The sequence below is a fragment of the Polistes fuscatus genome, unplaced genomic scaffold (assembly GCF_010416935.1).
Source record: "Polistes fuscatus isolate 324 unplaced genomic scaffold, CU_Pfus_HIC Scaffold2, whole genome shotgun sequence".
In the NCBI taxonomy this organism is placed as follows: domain Eukaryota; kingdom Metazoa; phylum Arthropoda; class Insecta; order Hymenoptera; family Vespidae; genus Polistes; species Polistes fuscatus.
This window is the reverse complement of record NW_025113096.1, coordinates 9,983,426-10,001,557: the sequence shown is the minus strand read 5'-3', so window position 1 is coordinate 10,001,557 and position 18,132 is coordinate 9,983,426. Positions and strand designations below refer to the sequence as shown.

At 33.1% G+C, this 18,132-nt stretch overlaps 1 protein-coding gene across 4 annotated transcripts in view; it reads right to left on the bottom strand.

Moving 5' to 3' along the window:
* LOC122516567 (kinesin-like protein CG14535) overlaps positions 1-18,132 on the bottom strand; it is a 227,040-nt gene that overhangs the window by 113,097 nt on the left and 95,811 nt on the right. For all 4 annotated transcript variants that reach the window (XR_006303602.1, XM_043634478.1, XM_043634480.1 and 1 more), the window contains one exon: positions 12,976-13,165. Coding sequence is in view for 3 of the 4 variants with exons in the window: in XM_043634478.1 (XP_043490413.1) it covers positions 12,976-13,165 (190 nt within the window). In the remaining variant the exon portion in view is untranslated. The remainder of the gene's footprint in view (positions 1-12,975; positions 13,166-18,132) is intronic.

Below are 18,132 nucleotides of genomic sequence, written 5' to 3'. Positions count from 1 at the left end.
GCTTTCATAATCATAACTTTCTTGATAACTCTAATCTGTCTTTTAATAAGAAAATTAATGTCTGAAAAGCTTAACCGTTTACTATCTTAAATTAAAATGATATAATAAAAGTAGCCACGTGTTTAGAAATTAACATGATTTTAATAAAACGTGTTCTATTTACATATGACATCGCAAAGTGGACATTTTGTAAAAAATATGAGAAAGATAAACGATGTGTGTTTATACGTGTAAAAAAACTTTAATTATTTTAATACATTTCCTGATATTTAAGTTAAAAATTATAATAATTATAATAGTTGGAAAGAATATAATGATAAAGAAAAATTATAAAATAAATGTTAAATTTGTGTATGCATAAAGAAATGTAATTATTTTAATGAACGTGTTATTTACATTAATTTTTTTCGAATTGAAAAATGTCTAAAGTCTGCGTATTTTTTATTTACGTTTATGTAGAAAAACGGATTTTATATACCTGTCTTGACCCGAGATTAAATGACAAAAATAATTCTTCCAGATAAAAAGAAAAAGATTCGATTAACGAGGTAGTATCCTTTTATCGTGAAGAATGTAAAAAAAAAAAAAAGAAAGCTCGGGAACTTTTCTAAAAGGATTTCTTTTTACAATGCGTAGACGAACTAACACACATCGGTTGGTCGTTCGTCAAACACGAAAGCACCGGACGCATCGAGCGTGTTCTCTGAAATTAAACAGCGTTTTCTCGGTGCACTACTATTTCCTCTCTCGTCATTCACACGCACACTGCGGATACGTTGGTATAAGTTTACGTGTATACGCGTGCTCTCGCACATTCCTACTGTGTCCTCCCTCTTACGCCGTAGAATCTCGTTTACACCGAAATACTCATTGAGCGAGCAAACAGAAAGTGGGCAGACCGATTGAAGCGCAGCCGTGAGCACGCGCGCTTAGTTCGAGAGCGCACCCTTTTTCAGATTTCGTTCGATTTACACATGCCTCTTCTACGAGAATATTCCAAAAGCGGGAACCCTTTGCCAAGCCTTCGTCTATCATACGAACGCGATACGAATTACTTATCGATCGATCTTAAATACTTCAAGACGATTTTTCCATTATTTTTTGTCTATCGAATCTTGTACAGTGGGAATACTTCAATTAATTAATTTCAAAATAAATACCTGTTTGGAAAATCGGAAAAAATAGTCTTCCGCAGAAATAATCTTTATCTTTTGAATGTATAAGTATTCGATTAACAATAAATTCAACAAAAATTACAACTGTGAAAATTTTTAGCACAAGCTCTTGCAAATGTATAATAAGATTAGAACCACTCTTTTTCTTTTTATTATAACTATTTATTAATACGGAAAAAGAACGTATTACTATTTATTACAATAGAGACCTATATTATATTTTCAAAATTACCCAGGCTCTCGTATATTTAAAATAATGTTAATTAAATACAATCAATTTGCATAAATCGGTTAACCTTTTCTATACCGATGATTTCAATTAAAAAATTCTTAAAGTGTACGAAATTGTAATAATGTAATTATAATAAATTTCGTATCGACGTGAAGATGATGTGACAATGGCAACGTTATATTTAGAAATGCTGTTGCTCGTTAAATCTCTTAGGAGTGTTAATAACGACGGAAAGTTAGCGCATGAACGTTGAGACGAAAGGGTGCTCGTTTTACACGTCGTGACGCGCTGGTAGCTTCGAAACTACCTGTCACATTCACTGAAACAATAACTCTCATCTCTCTCTCTCTCTCTCTCTCTCCCTTTTACTCTCCCCTTTTTCTCTTTCTCTTTAAGGATTCAACAATACGTAGTACTAGAAATATACTTCGAGCATTACTATAACATTTTCTATTCTCGTATCAATTTGTTATTATCGTATAAAATCTAAACTTTTATTAATAACATATTTAACATTTTACATCTAATAATTTGAAGAAAAAAAAGAAACAGACACATTGTAATTTTTATTTTTATTTTTAAATGATACATTTAAACATCGCAATGTTATTTCTAATATTTCAAATTAAAATGAATAATATATTTTAAAGTACAAATTAGCAAGTTGGAAAGGAAGTCGCCTGTAAAACCGACGCGATTATGCTCGCGAGCGCATGAATCATGTGATTAAAATTGACCCTTGTAAAAAGCTGTCCTGTGGGAAGAGAGAAGAACTCGAGATAAAGAGAGAAAGAGAAAAGAAGATAGAATGAGATAGAGTTTTGAGTAGAGTTCAGCCATATTCTCGTGAACGTGGACTAGCCGTTGTATCTTGCGGCTGTTACATCCCCCTTTTTTCCCCCGTTGGAACTTCCTAATAAATTCATAAGCTGGTAAAAGTGATAATGCGTGCAACCCTTTCTCGCGTTAGAAACCTACGGCGAGACGGTGAAGAAGCGAGTACGAAACATCGGCCACAAAATTATTACCAAGCTGAAAGAGAGAATATGAGAAGGTCGAGTTTTTAAAGATGACCAACGGGTTTTGAATAAAACAAGATACCGTAATCTATCCTTCAACGTATCCTTACACTACAAATTAAATATAAGAAAATACAAAAAAATTTTACAAAAATTTCTTAATAATTTTACAAACTTATTCGACTAAGAAGATACACATGACTAAATAAAAAAAAGAAAATAATAATTAGTACGGTATAGTATGGTGGAATTTTTAATAATATATTTATGGATAAATCTCGTTTTCTTTTTCTTCTCTGTATGTTATTCGTTTGAGGTTTTTTCGAGCGAATGAATGTCTGGTAAATATGATATCGAGCAAACGATTATTTTCACATGCGTAACATTTCGATTAAAATAACCATTACACGGTATATTTTCAATTCTTTTGTTCCTTTTTTCTTTTTCTATATTTTATAATCTTTTAGTGAATACCACGATGAAACGACAAAAACCAGATCGTCAAGAGGCAAAGAAACTTCAAATTATTAATTCGTTTATTCGTTGCGTCGATGTTTTTGAATTTGATCGTCTCTATCGTGTATGTAAATGCGTGCATAAAATCCTATATGTAGTTCACTACGAAATGCCGTTTTCTTGCTTAGAGATCCAGAATTAGATTAGATTAAAAATCTTTTAGAAAGTATTATTTCTTTTATCTAATATTTTTTCTCACGCCTGATTTGCATGTCGACGACAATAAATGTAAACAAGTGAAACTAATAAAAGGTAAACTAACAATTTATGATTCAACTCCTGCTCTTGTTTTCTAACATACATTTCACATTTCACTTTTCCATTTAACACGCCAAATGTAATCTACACACACACACAATTGCGTGCTTGAAATTTCTTTTTACCAACTGCGTATGAGCGCTAAATAACGCGATGAAATTTCAAAGTAAAAAGATTTTGTAAATATTCGAAAAAGTAGCCCGTTATCATTTTATTTTTCGAAATGTTTATAACATATAATAAATTCGATAGGTAGACTAGATATCAATATATTTTCTCTTTTTTCTAGTTTTTCTTTTAATTGCTGATCATAATTGTTTCGCTTGCGTGAAAATATTATTCAAACTAACGAGAAACTTGATACTATTCCATAGAAAATACGCGGAAAAATAGGAAGGATCAAATTTTTTCATTCTTTGTTAATCAAATAAAAAATAAAAACAAAGACTTCGAAAAAATCTAAACTGATAGCATCAACCTAACAAGCGAGGAGCTAGAAAATGAATAGTTTTTTTTTCTTTTCAATTTTTTTTGTTCTCTCGTTATCGCTTAGCGAGTTCCTTCAGTGATTTAATTGCACCTCCATTGAAATTCGATCAAAGCTCGGCCGCTAATTAAAACCACGACGTTGCTATACGAATATCTATTTACTTATCGATTCTCATCATGTAGTACATCTAGAGATGGTATCAAAAGAAATCCGTAAAAACCTTGTATCTTTGACATTTTTGTCATTAATAATTACAACATTTAAAATTATATAATAATAATAAATTTTGAATAGTAAATATTTAAAGAAAAAAGAAAAATGTTTCTCGAATATGTGTATCATTTATAAAGTTTGTGAAAATGACGATAATAATAATTAAAAAAAATATTAAAAAGAAATGAAATATATATTTTGTAAAAAATAAAATGAGACGAAATTGAAAAAATGTTCGTTTACTGATTGTAAGTTTTTTAAATTTTCGTATATTGAGACTAATTAATCAAAAAAATCACATTTAATTGTAATAATAGAATCGAGTTACTTTCGCAATTATGTAGTTTGTTATGGAAAATAATAGAATGACAAGGAATCGATTAATTAAGGGTATAAATAAATGCAAAGGATTCCTTAGACAAAATGAATTCTCTATCTTGTATTATGGTATTCCTCGAGGACGATGCAGAACGTTCAGTCGCACGTTCCAAGTAGGAGTAGAGTAGAGTTCCCTAAAACCGCAATGACCTCCAATTATCCTGTGGATACCACGTGGTACGACGCGTGGTCCCTTATGGTCCCCATGGACTGTCCGCAAACATCCCTAACGTCGCTCTTCTCCGTTATCTCGGATGCCCCTTGGATTAATTAATTATTAAAATAACCCCTATGGCGACACATTGTTATCGCCTTCGATCGAATTAGAATATACCGAGAGAGAAAATTAACCGTCGATTAAGCTCAATAATCGTGCAAAATGATGATTGATACGAGAAAAATATACAAAGAAGAAAGAAAAGAATCCAAAAAAAAATTTTGAAATTTCCATATTGTATTTTTTATCGTATTAATATCAAATTCTTTCTATTTCATTTTGTATCTAACTAAAAATTATTTAATTTAAGGGGGTCACCCTGTGTGATGGGTTAGAAATATCGAAATTTTTTTTTTGCACAAATTGATTCCTAAACGTATCTAGAATATGCTGGTAAAATGATTTCCCAATATTTGAAGTTGTTGGAAAGTTACAGCTATTAGAAGAGCACGCGTTGAGAACGTTTAGTTGAGCGGTGTGGAACCAGGCATATTGTGACGTGTCGGCTTGTTATCTGATTTCTTCCAAACAAATGTACACTTATTTATATATCAATGTATAGATAGTAATTATCTTCAACAAAGGATTTCAAAGAGTTGTAAAAATATTAGCGACAATGAGATGTTCAATTAACCGCGAAGCGCATGCTTACGTGCAAAGTCGTAATTAAACGTGTTTTTCTCGAAACTGTGTTTTTTATTTATATATAATTTTAATACAATTAAAATAAGAATGTATTTTATGCTCATTGAGATACGAGGAAAGTTAAAAGAAAAGATAAGTATACTTAAGGCGTATACGATGTTAAATTTGTTACGACCTGATCGTGACTGCCGTGCTAAACAAAACAGAAACAGAACTAACAGTAAGCATAGAAGAAACGTAAGCGTAACGGTCAAATAGCCACACGTATTTGTATAAATATTGGGTCTTTTGCGAGATCTGTTCGTAGATATAAAAATTAAACAAATTTTCAAAACTCCCTGTAATTTCATCCTTTTTGTGTCTACAAAAAAAAGAAGTTATGATATGAAATACATAACATAATTTGTACTTATAATAAACATTACAATTTTTGAATACAAAATAGCAATATCGTCGCGATAAAATAAAATAAAAGTAAGAAATGATTTCAAAGTTACACGAAATTAATAAAATAATTAAACAAGTATTATTGTCATAAAAAAAATAATAATAATAACAAAATTAAACTGTATCTTAAGAAATAATTATTTCATAAACGCGGACAAGACTTTTGTTAGCGAAATATAATATTTATAAATATAATATTACAATTACAAATATATTACAATAATATATAATAATACAATTATATAAAAAAATATAATATTAGAATAATATTATTTTGAATGTAAGTAAATTTCAAACTATTTATCTAAAGAAAAATTGTAAATAATTTAAATCATAATGTTTAATTTTAAATACCACGCGAGTCAAATAACAATCGATAGATTTTTTTGTCTTCTTTTTTCTTTTTTCTTTGTTTTCCTTCACACTTTAATTCTCTCCCGTTTCTCAGCAACCACATTTCAAAGGGTTAAGGGTCGACTGTAAGCTGGAGAGTAAAGGTCCGTCGAGTCTCAGTAAAATCAGAAGCCCTCATTAGGCATTCTGAGGTTAGAAGGGTGGTATCGCGTCGCTCGGCACCCTTCGCCTTCTTCCGTCGTTCGTTCGTCGAGAAAATAGATGAGGGGACGCGTAAGACCGGACATTTCAATAAAACCGAGCAAACGCACGGCTTCAAAACCACTACGAGTACGTTGAGATCCCGGTCAGCAGCTTCCTCGAGATCAAATTGCGCATGTTCTTGCCTCATTTTCCTCCTTGATGAAACTCTCCGACAATCCTATCGATCAAGTCTTTCGCAATATCTATTTGCGGTCCTTTCGAATTATCGATTATGATTATTATCACATATATAATATAATATATATCTATATTTTACTACCAACGATGTTTTATTTAACTGATTTTACACGTCAATTTAATTTTTCACTTTTTATTATTTAAATCACAAATTTATTATCCGTTTAATCTATTTCTTAATATTATTTTTATATAAAATTTGTTGAATTCTATTTGGAAAATTTTCAATGTTAATAATATTTATGAAAAATATTTAAGATAAATTGATAATTAATCTCTTTTGGCTATTAAATAATTCTCTACCGTACATCAATTGTGTTCTTCATTTAATCATAATTAATCATATTTATAAAATATTTTTAATCGCGTCAACTGAAGTCATAAAATTCACTTCCATCATAATAAATCTAATTTAGCATAAATCGATATGACCACTTAATGTTTCTCGTGATATATCTTTTGTTTTAAAAAAATATAACGGAGTATTGTTTGTTCAATTTATTGAACTTGATTTTTATGAAACTCGTTAAATATATTATAAATTTCAAATATTCTGGACAAAGTTGAGGTAACTCCGATAATAGTTAATACGTTAATAAGATTCTTAAGCACGTGAATTAATAGTTTATTGGATAAACTAATTAGCTTGTTGACCAGATCAAGTTAGGCGATAAATTAGAGAATTAATAAATTAATTGAATATTTAACTGTTTGAGTAGTTAAATGATTAAATAGTCTCGCTAATTAATTCACTGCTATTTTATTAAAGTTTATTAAATGAGTTATTCCAAAATTATTTCGTTATTCGATTAATCGTTACGTTCTTTTGAACTTGACTAACATTTTGTGTTATCTTCAGTTTCCTTCATTTAACTATAAATATTAGAAAATTATTTTTCATGCTGATTAGACAAAAAAAAACAAGAAACGCAAAAGTTAAGCATTCTCTTATTTTAAAACTTTGCAAAAACGCGAATAAAAGGGAAAAAAATCAAATTAGAAAACGAGAGTATACAATTTTCCAACGTAAATTTTAAAGATAAAATCTTAAAGATTATTTCAAATGATAATAAAAATCCAAAAGGAAAGAGAAACGCAACAAACAGATGCCAAGGGACACGAAAGTTCAATGAATAAATTGAAAGAAATAAACGTTTAAAAATTGTAAGAGAATAGACAATTGAGATGAAATGACCGGTTTTTATCGTATTTCTTTTTCTTTTCCTTCTCTAAACGTTAATGTTCCTTAAAGGAGAGGACGATAGCTGTTTCGAGAGCGATCTTATTGAAGTACAGTTTCTGAAGTAATATCATCGACTATACAACAGAGAAGAAGAAGAAGAAAAAAAAGAGACAAAAAAAAACAAAAAAAGAGCAATAAAAAGGAAAAAAAGAAACGGAATGGTAGCGATAAAAGTATGAGAAATGCAATTTGGCTCTCCGTAGGAAAAGCCAGTAAACGTGTGCCAGGAAACTTTTCTTATGTAGTTTTCCCGGACCACCGAACGCGAGAGCCAGGAAAACGGTTTTCCGGAATGTCACTAGTCGTCGCATCGATTCTCTCGAATTAGCGAAATCATTATTTGACCTAACTTTCCTTATTCTATCTTTTATTTCTTTTTCCTTACCATCTCGTGTTTCAAGAAACAGAGAAACCCTCTTTCCCGTAAATTCCCCTTTTTCTAAATCCATCTCCCTTCGATATCAGTCGTGTACCTACTTCGATCGAAAAGACAGTCCAGCCCTTCTGGATCCCCCATTTCTCGATTCTCCTTCTTCTACCATGAAAATTCGATCTCGATTCGAGCCCAAGAAAGATACTTCGAATCGTTCTGACGATAACTCAAACCCGACTAAAATGATTAACGCGTATAAACGAATTTTCTCAAGGACTATATTTACTTTTCCCCTCTTTTATAAAATCAATTGTTACTATCGCCTTACAAAAAGTATTGTAAATGATTATTATCATCATCAAATAATCAGTGAGAATGAGAATAAGTATCAATATAAATATTCTATAATATACATTTTGTATTTTATATTTTCAAATGCCACTTTCTTTCACTTTATTTCGTCTACTTTAAATTGAACTTATGTTAGACATAGTGATATAAAGACGTGTACACATGCTTTCTGTCCTTCTGTGCAGTTCGATCAAGGTAAAGTAAGAAAGTTGGAATTTGTTAGACGGCTGGGAACCAGGACCATCGGTGGTCACGCTTCATTTCGTCGTGTTCAACTAGCCCTAACCGTTCTCGTCTCTTTCCTAAGTAGTCCGAAGCTCTTCCCTACCAACCTATCTTTTTCTTCCTTATCGTAAAAAAGAGAAAACTGTTTCGATACACGCCTGTAAGAACCTATAAAAATCACGCTTTCCCTTTCTCTCTCTCTCTCTCTCTCTCTCTCTCTCTCTCTCTCTTTCTCTTTGTCTTTATTTCACCGTTATTTCCTTTTTCTTTCTATCTTTTATTTTAGCAGGAGTCACGAAACGAGAGAGTTCTACTTTTCTTTCTTTACCCTCTCAAGAGCACCCTTTGCCTTTCTTCTCCCCTTTTGCCTCTCGCTAGCCAAAGCCACGAGTCGTATATTGGATCACGACGAGGGATAAATAGCAATCGTTTGGTCCTTCGAAAAAATTAACAGAACTTCCTTTTTAATATTGGATACACACACACACAAATAAATTTACTATTTTAATACTATAATATTAACTGCCCCCATCCCACCCCCAAAAAAAGATTATAATATTTCTGGAAAACAAAAGTAACCGATTTTAACTAAAAGGAATAATTCTTGGCCTTGAAGTATATAAAATTGCGTTAGAAAAGTAATTTAGATTTCTAATCTTTTTTTTTGTTTCTTTTATTATTATTATTATTATTATTATTATTATTTATTATAGTAGTAATTGTCCAACGACGACACGTAAATGATGGTATATGCTTTGTAGTCTTATGCAAGGAAAAGCAAATTGTTAGCCGGTAAAGCAAACTGAAATGGATAGAGAGACAGATACAATGATAACGAATATATACGTGGATATGAAATAGAAAGAGAAAGGGAACCTTTAAAATCTCTTGCATCCGAACATGAGAAATGTCCACACAGAAGGTACATAAACGGAACAGAGAAAGTCCACACGAGAACAAGAGATTGGCGACTAAGCGTGCATAAAGCCAAAGCAAAGCCACGTTTGGTCAGTATTCGACGCACTATGCGGATGTTTAATTACTCTCTTTTCATAGAGATACTAAATATTCAAGCGACTGTAAGATGACTACTTGGACGAAAAGAGAGAAAGAGAGAGAGAGAGAGATCAGTGTATGTATACAACATAGTCTAACATGCATATGAACGATAATTTCGAGTCTGCAGTTCGTGTTCAACCACGTATGTTTCATTAAAACTGAAGATAAAGTTCACTGCTATATCGTAATGTACTACTCTAATTTTCCACAACCACGAGTAAATATACCAGATGTTTCTCATTTTAAACGATATAGTCAAATAATTTCGATCCTATTGGTCTTTTAAGTAAATGTTACGAGTAATAATAATAATAATAATAATAATAATAATAATAATAATAATAATAATAATTGCTACATTATGAGTAAATGTAATATTAAACGTTAACTGGAATTAATTTGAATACAATGATTTTTCAAAAGGGATGCCTTTCTCAAGATACGAAAGAATTTTTAACAATTATTTTAATTAGAAATCTATATATTTGAAATACTTAAAAACAAATATTAAGGAATATTAAATACGGATTTCACGAGCACCAGTAATGTGACTTTCATTTTCATCAATTTATAAGGTTTCCTATGATATTATAAATTTTCTATTAATACTGATTTACAGAGCACTAAATTCGATATTAAATACAAACTAACAATATTATTTAACCAAGGATGAAAAAATTATTCTGAAAAATCACGTTTCTATTCATTGAAAGGCCTTGAAATGTCCGAATGGTTCATCTCTTCTCTTTCCTGTCCGTCTTTTTTATCATCCCTTCGTCTAATACCCTTCACTTTAATTAGCCCTGTCAACCGGTAAACAATAAAACCTTATTTCTAACGAATTAATTTCGAACAATTCCGCGGGTTGGCTTTTAAGCGCAAGCTCACGGTAAACGCAACGGCAACGGCAACGTCGGCGGCTTTTATTCCGCAGGGGCTTGGCGTCTCAAAACGTAACGAGCATCCCTTTCATGTAATACTATCTTCAACCCTGTGCCTTCCCGGAATTCCTGGGACGCGAACCTTAAGCTCCCTGAGGATCCTCTCGATGCCATGTTCGAAAGTATCTCTCTCTTTCTCTCTCCTTCATTTATGGACGTTAAAAACGAAATATTAACTTTGGACCTTCTACGATCTTCTTTTAAAACTTCTTTATATTTTCAATATACTTTTAATGCTTAACTTTTATATCAACGAAGATCCGATATTTCTAGTCGAATTATTCGAAAATTTCATTCTAATCCTTCTAATTGTTTTCTATTACAAACAAATTTAATTAATTAAATTGAATCTAGTAATGAATCGAAACTAATTAAAAAAGTAAAATTTATCGTTTCTCATCGAATTATGATGCTTTGAAGTTTAATGATGCCTAAATAGAAAGGCACAGTAACTATTATATCACAATTGCAGTAGTTACACGTTACTATTATATAATTAGTAGTTTTTATTAGAAACATTTGTTTATAAAATCCATACAATTGGAAATATTTAAAATAATACATCACGAAAGATTAAAAAAGATCATTTATATTAAAATTACAAATGCGGTTTATTCTAATCCCAATAACACGAACACGTATTTGATAAATCGAATTTCAAACGATCACGAGGATTAAGAGGGAGACGTAATAGTACGATGCAAATAGTAAGAGACGAGCATCTCTCTCTCCCTCTCTCCCTCTCTCTCTTTCTCTCTTCCTCCCTTTCTCTCTATCTCTATCTCTGTCTCTCTTATGACTCTATACAATCGTGACGACATTTGGAGGCTCCCTTCGGAACTTCGGAGAACTGTTTCCGGTCGCTTCCGACGCGGATATTCAGTTTGATGGTTCAAACCGGATATTCGACTGGTACTCTTACCAAGTGGTTGCACGATCTAAGGATGCACGCGTTGTATTCTACAGAAGGAGGAAAAGGGATAGAATAATGGATCGATGTAGGTGGAAAGCCTAAGAGGAATTTCGAGAGAGAACAGAGAAAGAAAAAGATAGAGAGGGAGAGAGAGAGACAGAACGGCTTATAGCACCGCAAGCAAGTAGCTCATCTGCATTTCAAATGACGAGCCGTACCGAATGTACCTCTCTTCCTTTTCTATATATATATATCTACCTATATCTGTGTGTGTATGTGTATGTATATCACTACCTGGGCACCTGCAAAGTATACGCTCCCTACGCTTTGTCCTCAAATACCGATCTGTCCCAATCCTCTTCTTTCGATACGAGCGTACAAAGAGAAGAAAGAGAAGCAGACAGGCAAACAAAAAGAGAAAGAGAGAGATAGAGAAAGAAAGAATGAGAGAAATAGATAGAAAGACAGAGAGATAACATCACTTGCGGTCGAACCACTACAATGTTCTCAACCTACCCAGAGAAAAGGAATACCTGCGGATTTGTGGCTAAACGATGGGCAATTGAAAGTGAACGGAAATCGTACTCTTAGATTGACCAACCATCGTTTAAATTAGATTAGGAAATGCTGCTGTGCTTTTGCCTAATTTATCTAGATTCATGTTGTTCTACGGTAAGTGTCGAAATTTAACGATTATTCGAAACGGAGAGAGAACTGTACAAATGTTAGAATTGACGGTACATTTAAGTTACATGGTTTAATTTGTCTAGGTAATATTTGAATTTGTTGATTATAGTTGAGGAAAATTCGTGGGGATAATTAATAATATTCGGATATGTATGTATGTATTTAAATATTAGAGATAGATTAACCGACGATTGTTTTCCTTTGTAAAAACTTTATTAGAAATGTTTTTGATTTCGTTGTTTTTTTTTGGTCAATTAAATGAGAAGAAACAAAAAAAGATATATAAATACAAAGCTAGCTCGTTTGAAATATAACAAAAGTGACGTTGTCTCACGTAAAGCTCCTGGGACTTACGAAGTAACTTCAGAAATACTATCTTCTCGTTTTCTTTCTCTCTCTCTCTCTTTCTCTCTCTCAACCGTCGTACGTCACTTTAAATTCCCAACGTAGTTTATTTCCTAGGAAAACACGAACGCGTTTGCATCGAAGTTAGAAAGAGAAACAGAATGAAAGAGAGTTTTATCGTTTCAACGTTTATGCACTCGTAGTTTCTTTTTATATTCCTGTTAGTAGAAATGAAAACTCGAGAGATTCGTAAGTGGAAAAAAAAAATAAAAATAAAAACAAAGAAAAAAGAAAAAGAAAATAAAGTAAAAAGTTTTCAGTGGATTTTTCTTCTGACTATTTTGCTTGCGATCGTGCGTAAAATCGTATCGTAGACATGGAAAATAGAAATAATAAAAGTACTTGAAGAGAGAGAAAGAAAAAAAGAAAAAAATAGTACATAAGCTCACTTACCTTGCCAACTCCGGTAAGCTCCTTGACTCCTATCCTCCTGAGAAGGGCCGGTGGTGCCGGAGGCGGTGATTTGAGAAGCAATGCGGCGTATCCATTAGGAAAGATTAGTTGCTCTTCTGGTCCGATGTTTTCGTCACCGGAACGTCGTCGACGATGGGGACTCGACGACAGGTTTAACTTCTGTGCGGCTCTGCTTAAACGAAAAAAAAAAAATTATTAGATTTAAATAGATCATTAATCGGTTCATTAAGAAAATCGATATATTATAATAAGACATATTCAGAGTTGTTATGATAAATGAAAGAGAAAGAACGTGCCGTGGAGCAGCGTTTCGGTACGAAAGCCCGTCCGTTCTGCTCGAAGGTAAATAACATACTGACAAAAGAACGTATAGGAAAAACAGAACGAGTTTTTGCGTTTTCTCTATCTCTCTTTCTCCCTACGGAATATGTAAACAAACACTTTTAAATACAATTACGAAGGAACGTATAATACATATTGGATATATTGTGAATTTTATATAATATAAAATATAATTAAAAATTGTTCTCTCTATTATTTTAATAATAATTATCGAAAAAGTCATTATTATGATCAACTATTAAATTAAAAATTAAAAATTATGTATATATAAAATAAACAATTATTGCCATTAAAGCTAACATTATGGTATTAATAAAAAGATAAAAGTAGACGACAAAAATAATAAAAAATGTTAATGTACGTTTCGATCCGTTCGTACCATTCGACGAAGATAAATAAACATAGTTCGAAGGTAAACAACATACTATTATAAAAATCTGTAACGATAACATATATCTTTACCTAACGGTATATGAGTGTGTAAACAAACGGATTTTAAATACGATTCAAAAATATAATACTTCGAATAATAATAATACGAATGAAAATAAATTAATTTAATTATTGAAATAATTACAAAAACCAATTAAAATATTAATTCCAATTATTCTTAAATATTGAAAACATTTGTAACATATAAATGACTGTTATTCTTCTATCTAAACTCAACATAGTAACATTTGATGATACGTTAACGAGAACACGGCACCATCCTCATATACGTCGTTTTCTCATCGTAGAGCCTGGATGAGCTAGCAAGAAAGCGATAAAAGGAAATTAAGGTGACTCAGACGATGTCTTACGTGGATTAAACGCACGACTTACTCTCTCGAATCTCTACCTTCACTTACACCTGTACGTATAGATATACCTGTATATATCGAAGATAGTAGAGTATCTTGTACCCGTCTCTTCTGGTCGCTAACGAGTGAAACAGAGAGAAAGAGAGAGAGAGATTATGTGTGTGTGTGTCTAGGATTCCGGAAGGTATGTGTCTCGAGGGTGACTGGGTGACATACTCCGCAGGGTGGCCCGGTAATCAGCGAAGGTAATGTGCCGGAACTCGGAGCAGTCCGGGGTACCGGCGCGTTTAAAGGGGTGCCTTCAACGTAGAGGGGATGAACTGAGAGGGTGGGAAGAAGGGGAAGAGGAGGGATGGTGGAGACTCGGTTTCGGCGACCCTAACTCCACCACCCCGCGGGCCTCGTTAACCCACGCTCTGTGAAATTGGAAATACCAACGATCTCTCCCTCTCTATCCCTCCTTCCTTCTTCTCTCTCTCTCTTTTTCTCTTTCTCTCTCACTTCTCACTCACTCACTCGTTCCATTATTTCTCTATCTTTCTCTATCTTTCTCACTTCTTCTCTCTCGTACTTTTTCTCTCTGTCTACCTGTCTCTCTTCCACCGTCCGTCCGCCTGTCCGTCCGTTTGTCTGTTTCTCTTTTTCCGTCTCTGTCTGTATGCCTATCCGTTTGTCTGTCTGCCTCTCTTACCGAACGAAAACGTACATGGGAATACGTCGAGCGTCATAAAAAATAGATGGGTGAAAATAGAAGGGTCCAGTTATCAACGTGCATCCTGTTTGCTTTATACCGCTCGATTTCTGCTTTAACGAATAATCCATATACGTTCGATGACTTCTTTTTTTTTGTTTTTATAAAAAGTATTGTATGATTCAGTATAGATAATTAAGAACTAAAATAATAACAAATTTTTTCTTTCCTCTAAACTGTATATATATATAAGGAAGTGATGAACTTTAAAATTTTTAATTTTGAAGGATTGTTCCAATTATATATTTGATAATTGTTAACAATAAGATAATTAGGAATAGTAATCTAATTACTTTGCAATAACAATGTCGGCTTTCTATGTTTGCTTTAATTATTAGGAGAGTCCTTTTCTCGAGCTAAGCGAATCCTTCCAGAGAATTGGATACATTTTCTCCGAGTTTATGGTGCGAGACTTTAACGGAAGAATTACGCGCGGTTGTTTGCTCCTTTCCCGAAAAAAAGGAAGAAAGAAGAAAAAATAATCGTGGGACTTCGTAATTACACGAGATTATCAATCCTTAACCGTTTTAGTGCCAAGGGTTTTGAAAAATCCGTGTCGAATTGTGCCATGCAGCGCGATAGCCTTTCGTTCATTTATCTGCGAGAAATGCAGCTGCTCATTTTTGCGTTGCAAATTGACGATCGTGATAAAACATCGAAAACGATTAATTCAGTTCATTATTTTTTCAATTAAACGTTCTAGGATTTTTTCGAGAATTGTTCTTGAACATTTTTTTCATAAGTTCGATGACCTGTGACATATGAAGAAGAAGAAGAAGAAGAAGAAGAAGAAGAAGAAAAAGCATGTACTCTTTTTAGTTTCGTTTTGTTTACTTTCATTTTACGAGTGCGTTAAAAATCTTGTTTAATACTGAAAAATATTCGGGTAATGAGAAACCACGTTCTTTCTAAAGAACAAAAAATGTATATACGACTTTGTAAACGGCCAGACCAACAAGAGTCAACAACGAGTCACGTCTAGGTTGGAATACATAACCTACGACGACGAATATCGTACATAATTAATGGATTTTGCAATGCTGTAAACAGGTGCATGAGAAATTTCATCTGACCGTATTTATTTGACTTAGTGAAAGAAAAGGACGTACTTTTAATAAGAGATGAAAAAGTAACGAAGGAGACGAACGAGCAAATGACAGTACGAATAACGACGCGTATCGCGAATAAAAATCAAAATTAACGGGAATACTTGGAATTGGGGTCGAAACGAATTTTCAATTGAACAAGAAAAACTAACAAAATCAAATGAATCTCGCGAGTATTTTCGCGATAAATTAAAAAGACGATTTTCACCGTCATAACGAAATTCCAATATCCGAGAATTCTGCACGATCGGGATTGAAAGATAAATCCTTTCTTTTTACTTTTACAACATGTGTTTTCGGAAACGCGAAAGAATCGATTCCTCTTGAAACGGAGGGTATATTACCGGGGACACAGGTGCGTGTCGCAGAAACGTAATTTACGCATCAATCACGAGGAACAGATGCGTAGTACTTCCCACACACTTTCTCTCTCTCTCTCTCTTTCTTTCTCTCTCTGTTTCCTTCCAATCTCAAGGAAAATAAGGAGTAGCTTCTTGTGTACTCGAGTATTCTTCGCCATTTCATAAACAATGCTGAAACGATCCCAAGGGTATTGACGATAATAATAATATCAAATTGCGTGCAGCTCTTAAATAATGAATCTTTGAAGATAAACGAAAAAATATATCGTGACAAAAAGAATTGTGCTATTAGAATTGTGCTAGAAAATTTGTATACAAATGTAATAATAATCGGAGAAAAGAAATTTCTTCTTTAGAAAAGAAATTCTCATAAAATATCCCTATAAAGGAGAGTTACATATAAGAAATTATTGACGAAACGCGTCCTATCAAAAAAAAATAGAAAATGAACTTCGAGGTAATAACATTTACAGTTAACTCGATAAATAATCTCGCGACGTTCCTTACAATATCCAATTTAAATCATGAAAAAATAATTACATGATGATGGTGATGATCATAATGATGACGACGATGATGATGATGATGATGATGATTGTTATTATTATTATTATTATTATTATTATTATTATGAAACAGCAAAGGTAGGGTATAACGATACACTGAAACGTCATTAATCACGGCTCGATGACGTGGCTCGTTCACCTAACCCGGCTCCGTAACCAGAAGAAGAAGAAAAGGAGAAAAAAAAAAGTAAAGATAACGATCTATTAGGAATCCACTAGTACTCCAAATAAATGGTAAAAAAAGGAAGAAAAAAACATAAAATGATTATTCACTCGCATGTATTTTAAGTGTATACATATATACAATGCAATGCAATAAATACATAAGAAATAACACACGAAATCGATCATAAGAAGTTTGTTTCGAGGAACGTGGAAATATTTAAGCATTTGTTCGCGATATCGCGTTAATTTTTCTTTCTTCTATCGACGTATCCTTTCTATTTCGTATTTTACGAGGTAATAAAAGTATCGGAGAAGAATACCATAGCCAGAAGATTTCTCTCTCTCTCTCTCTCTCTCTCTCTCTCTCGTTGGGTCGCTCGTTCGCTCGTAATTCGCGCGGAAATTACACGCTTAATTCGCGATGTTATTTACGAGCGAGCGGACACACTCGTGCCCTCGCCCTATGATTCACTCTCTCACTCTCTCACTCACTCTCTCTCTCTCTCTCTTTTTCTCTCTTCCATTCTTCACTATTTTTCCCTCTCTCTCTCTCTCTCTCTATTTATCTCTCTATCTCTCACTTTCTCTCTCTCTCTCTCTCTCACACATACACCCTTCTTGGCAACTCGCCACGTATCTCGGCTTAATCAAGGAAATTATGGTGCGAAACGCTTTAAACGTCGGGGGCCGTTAGCGAGGTAGCATATCTCTTGTTGTGACACGTCTAATAGCGGCAACGCAAGCGCCAAATAAAAACTTTCCGCGATCCTAGTATGTACAAGATCTTTATTAGATGAACGAGAGAACGAAAGAGCATACTCTTTCTCCTCTCCCCCCGCCCCTCCCCCCATAAGTTTATGTTACATGCACGTACTTGCTTGCACGCACAGTTTCAAATCGATTTTCACGACGGAAAGTCATATTTCCCCTTGTTTTTCGTAAAGACTACAATCGGCAATAAAAAATATCTCTTTAAAGAGTAAATTTCTAAAAAAAAATTGACACGGTCTCGAATCGATTTACTGTTAGAGAGCAATGTTT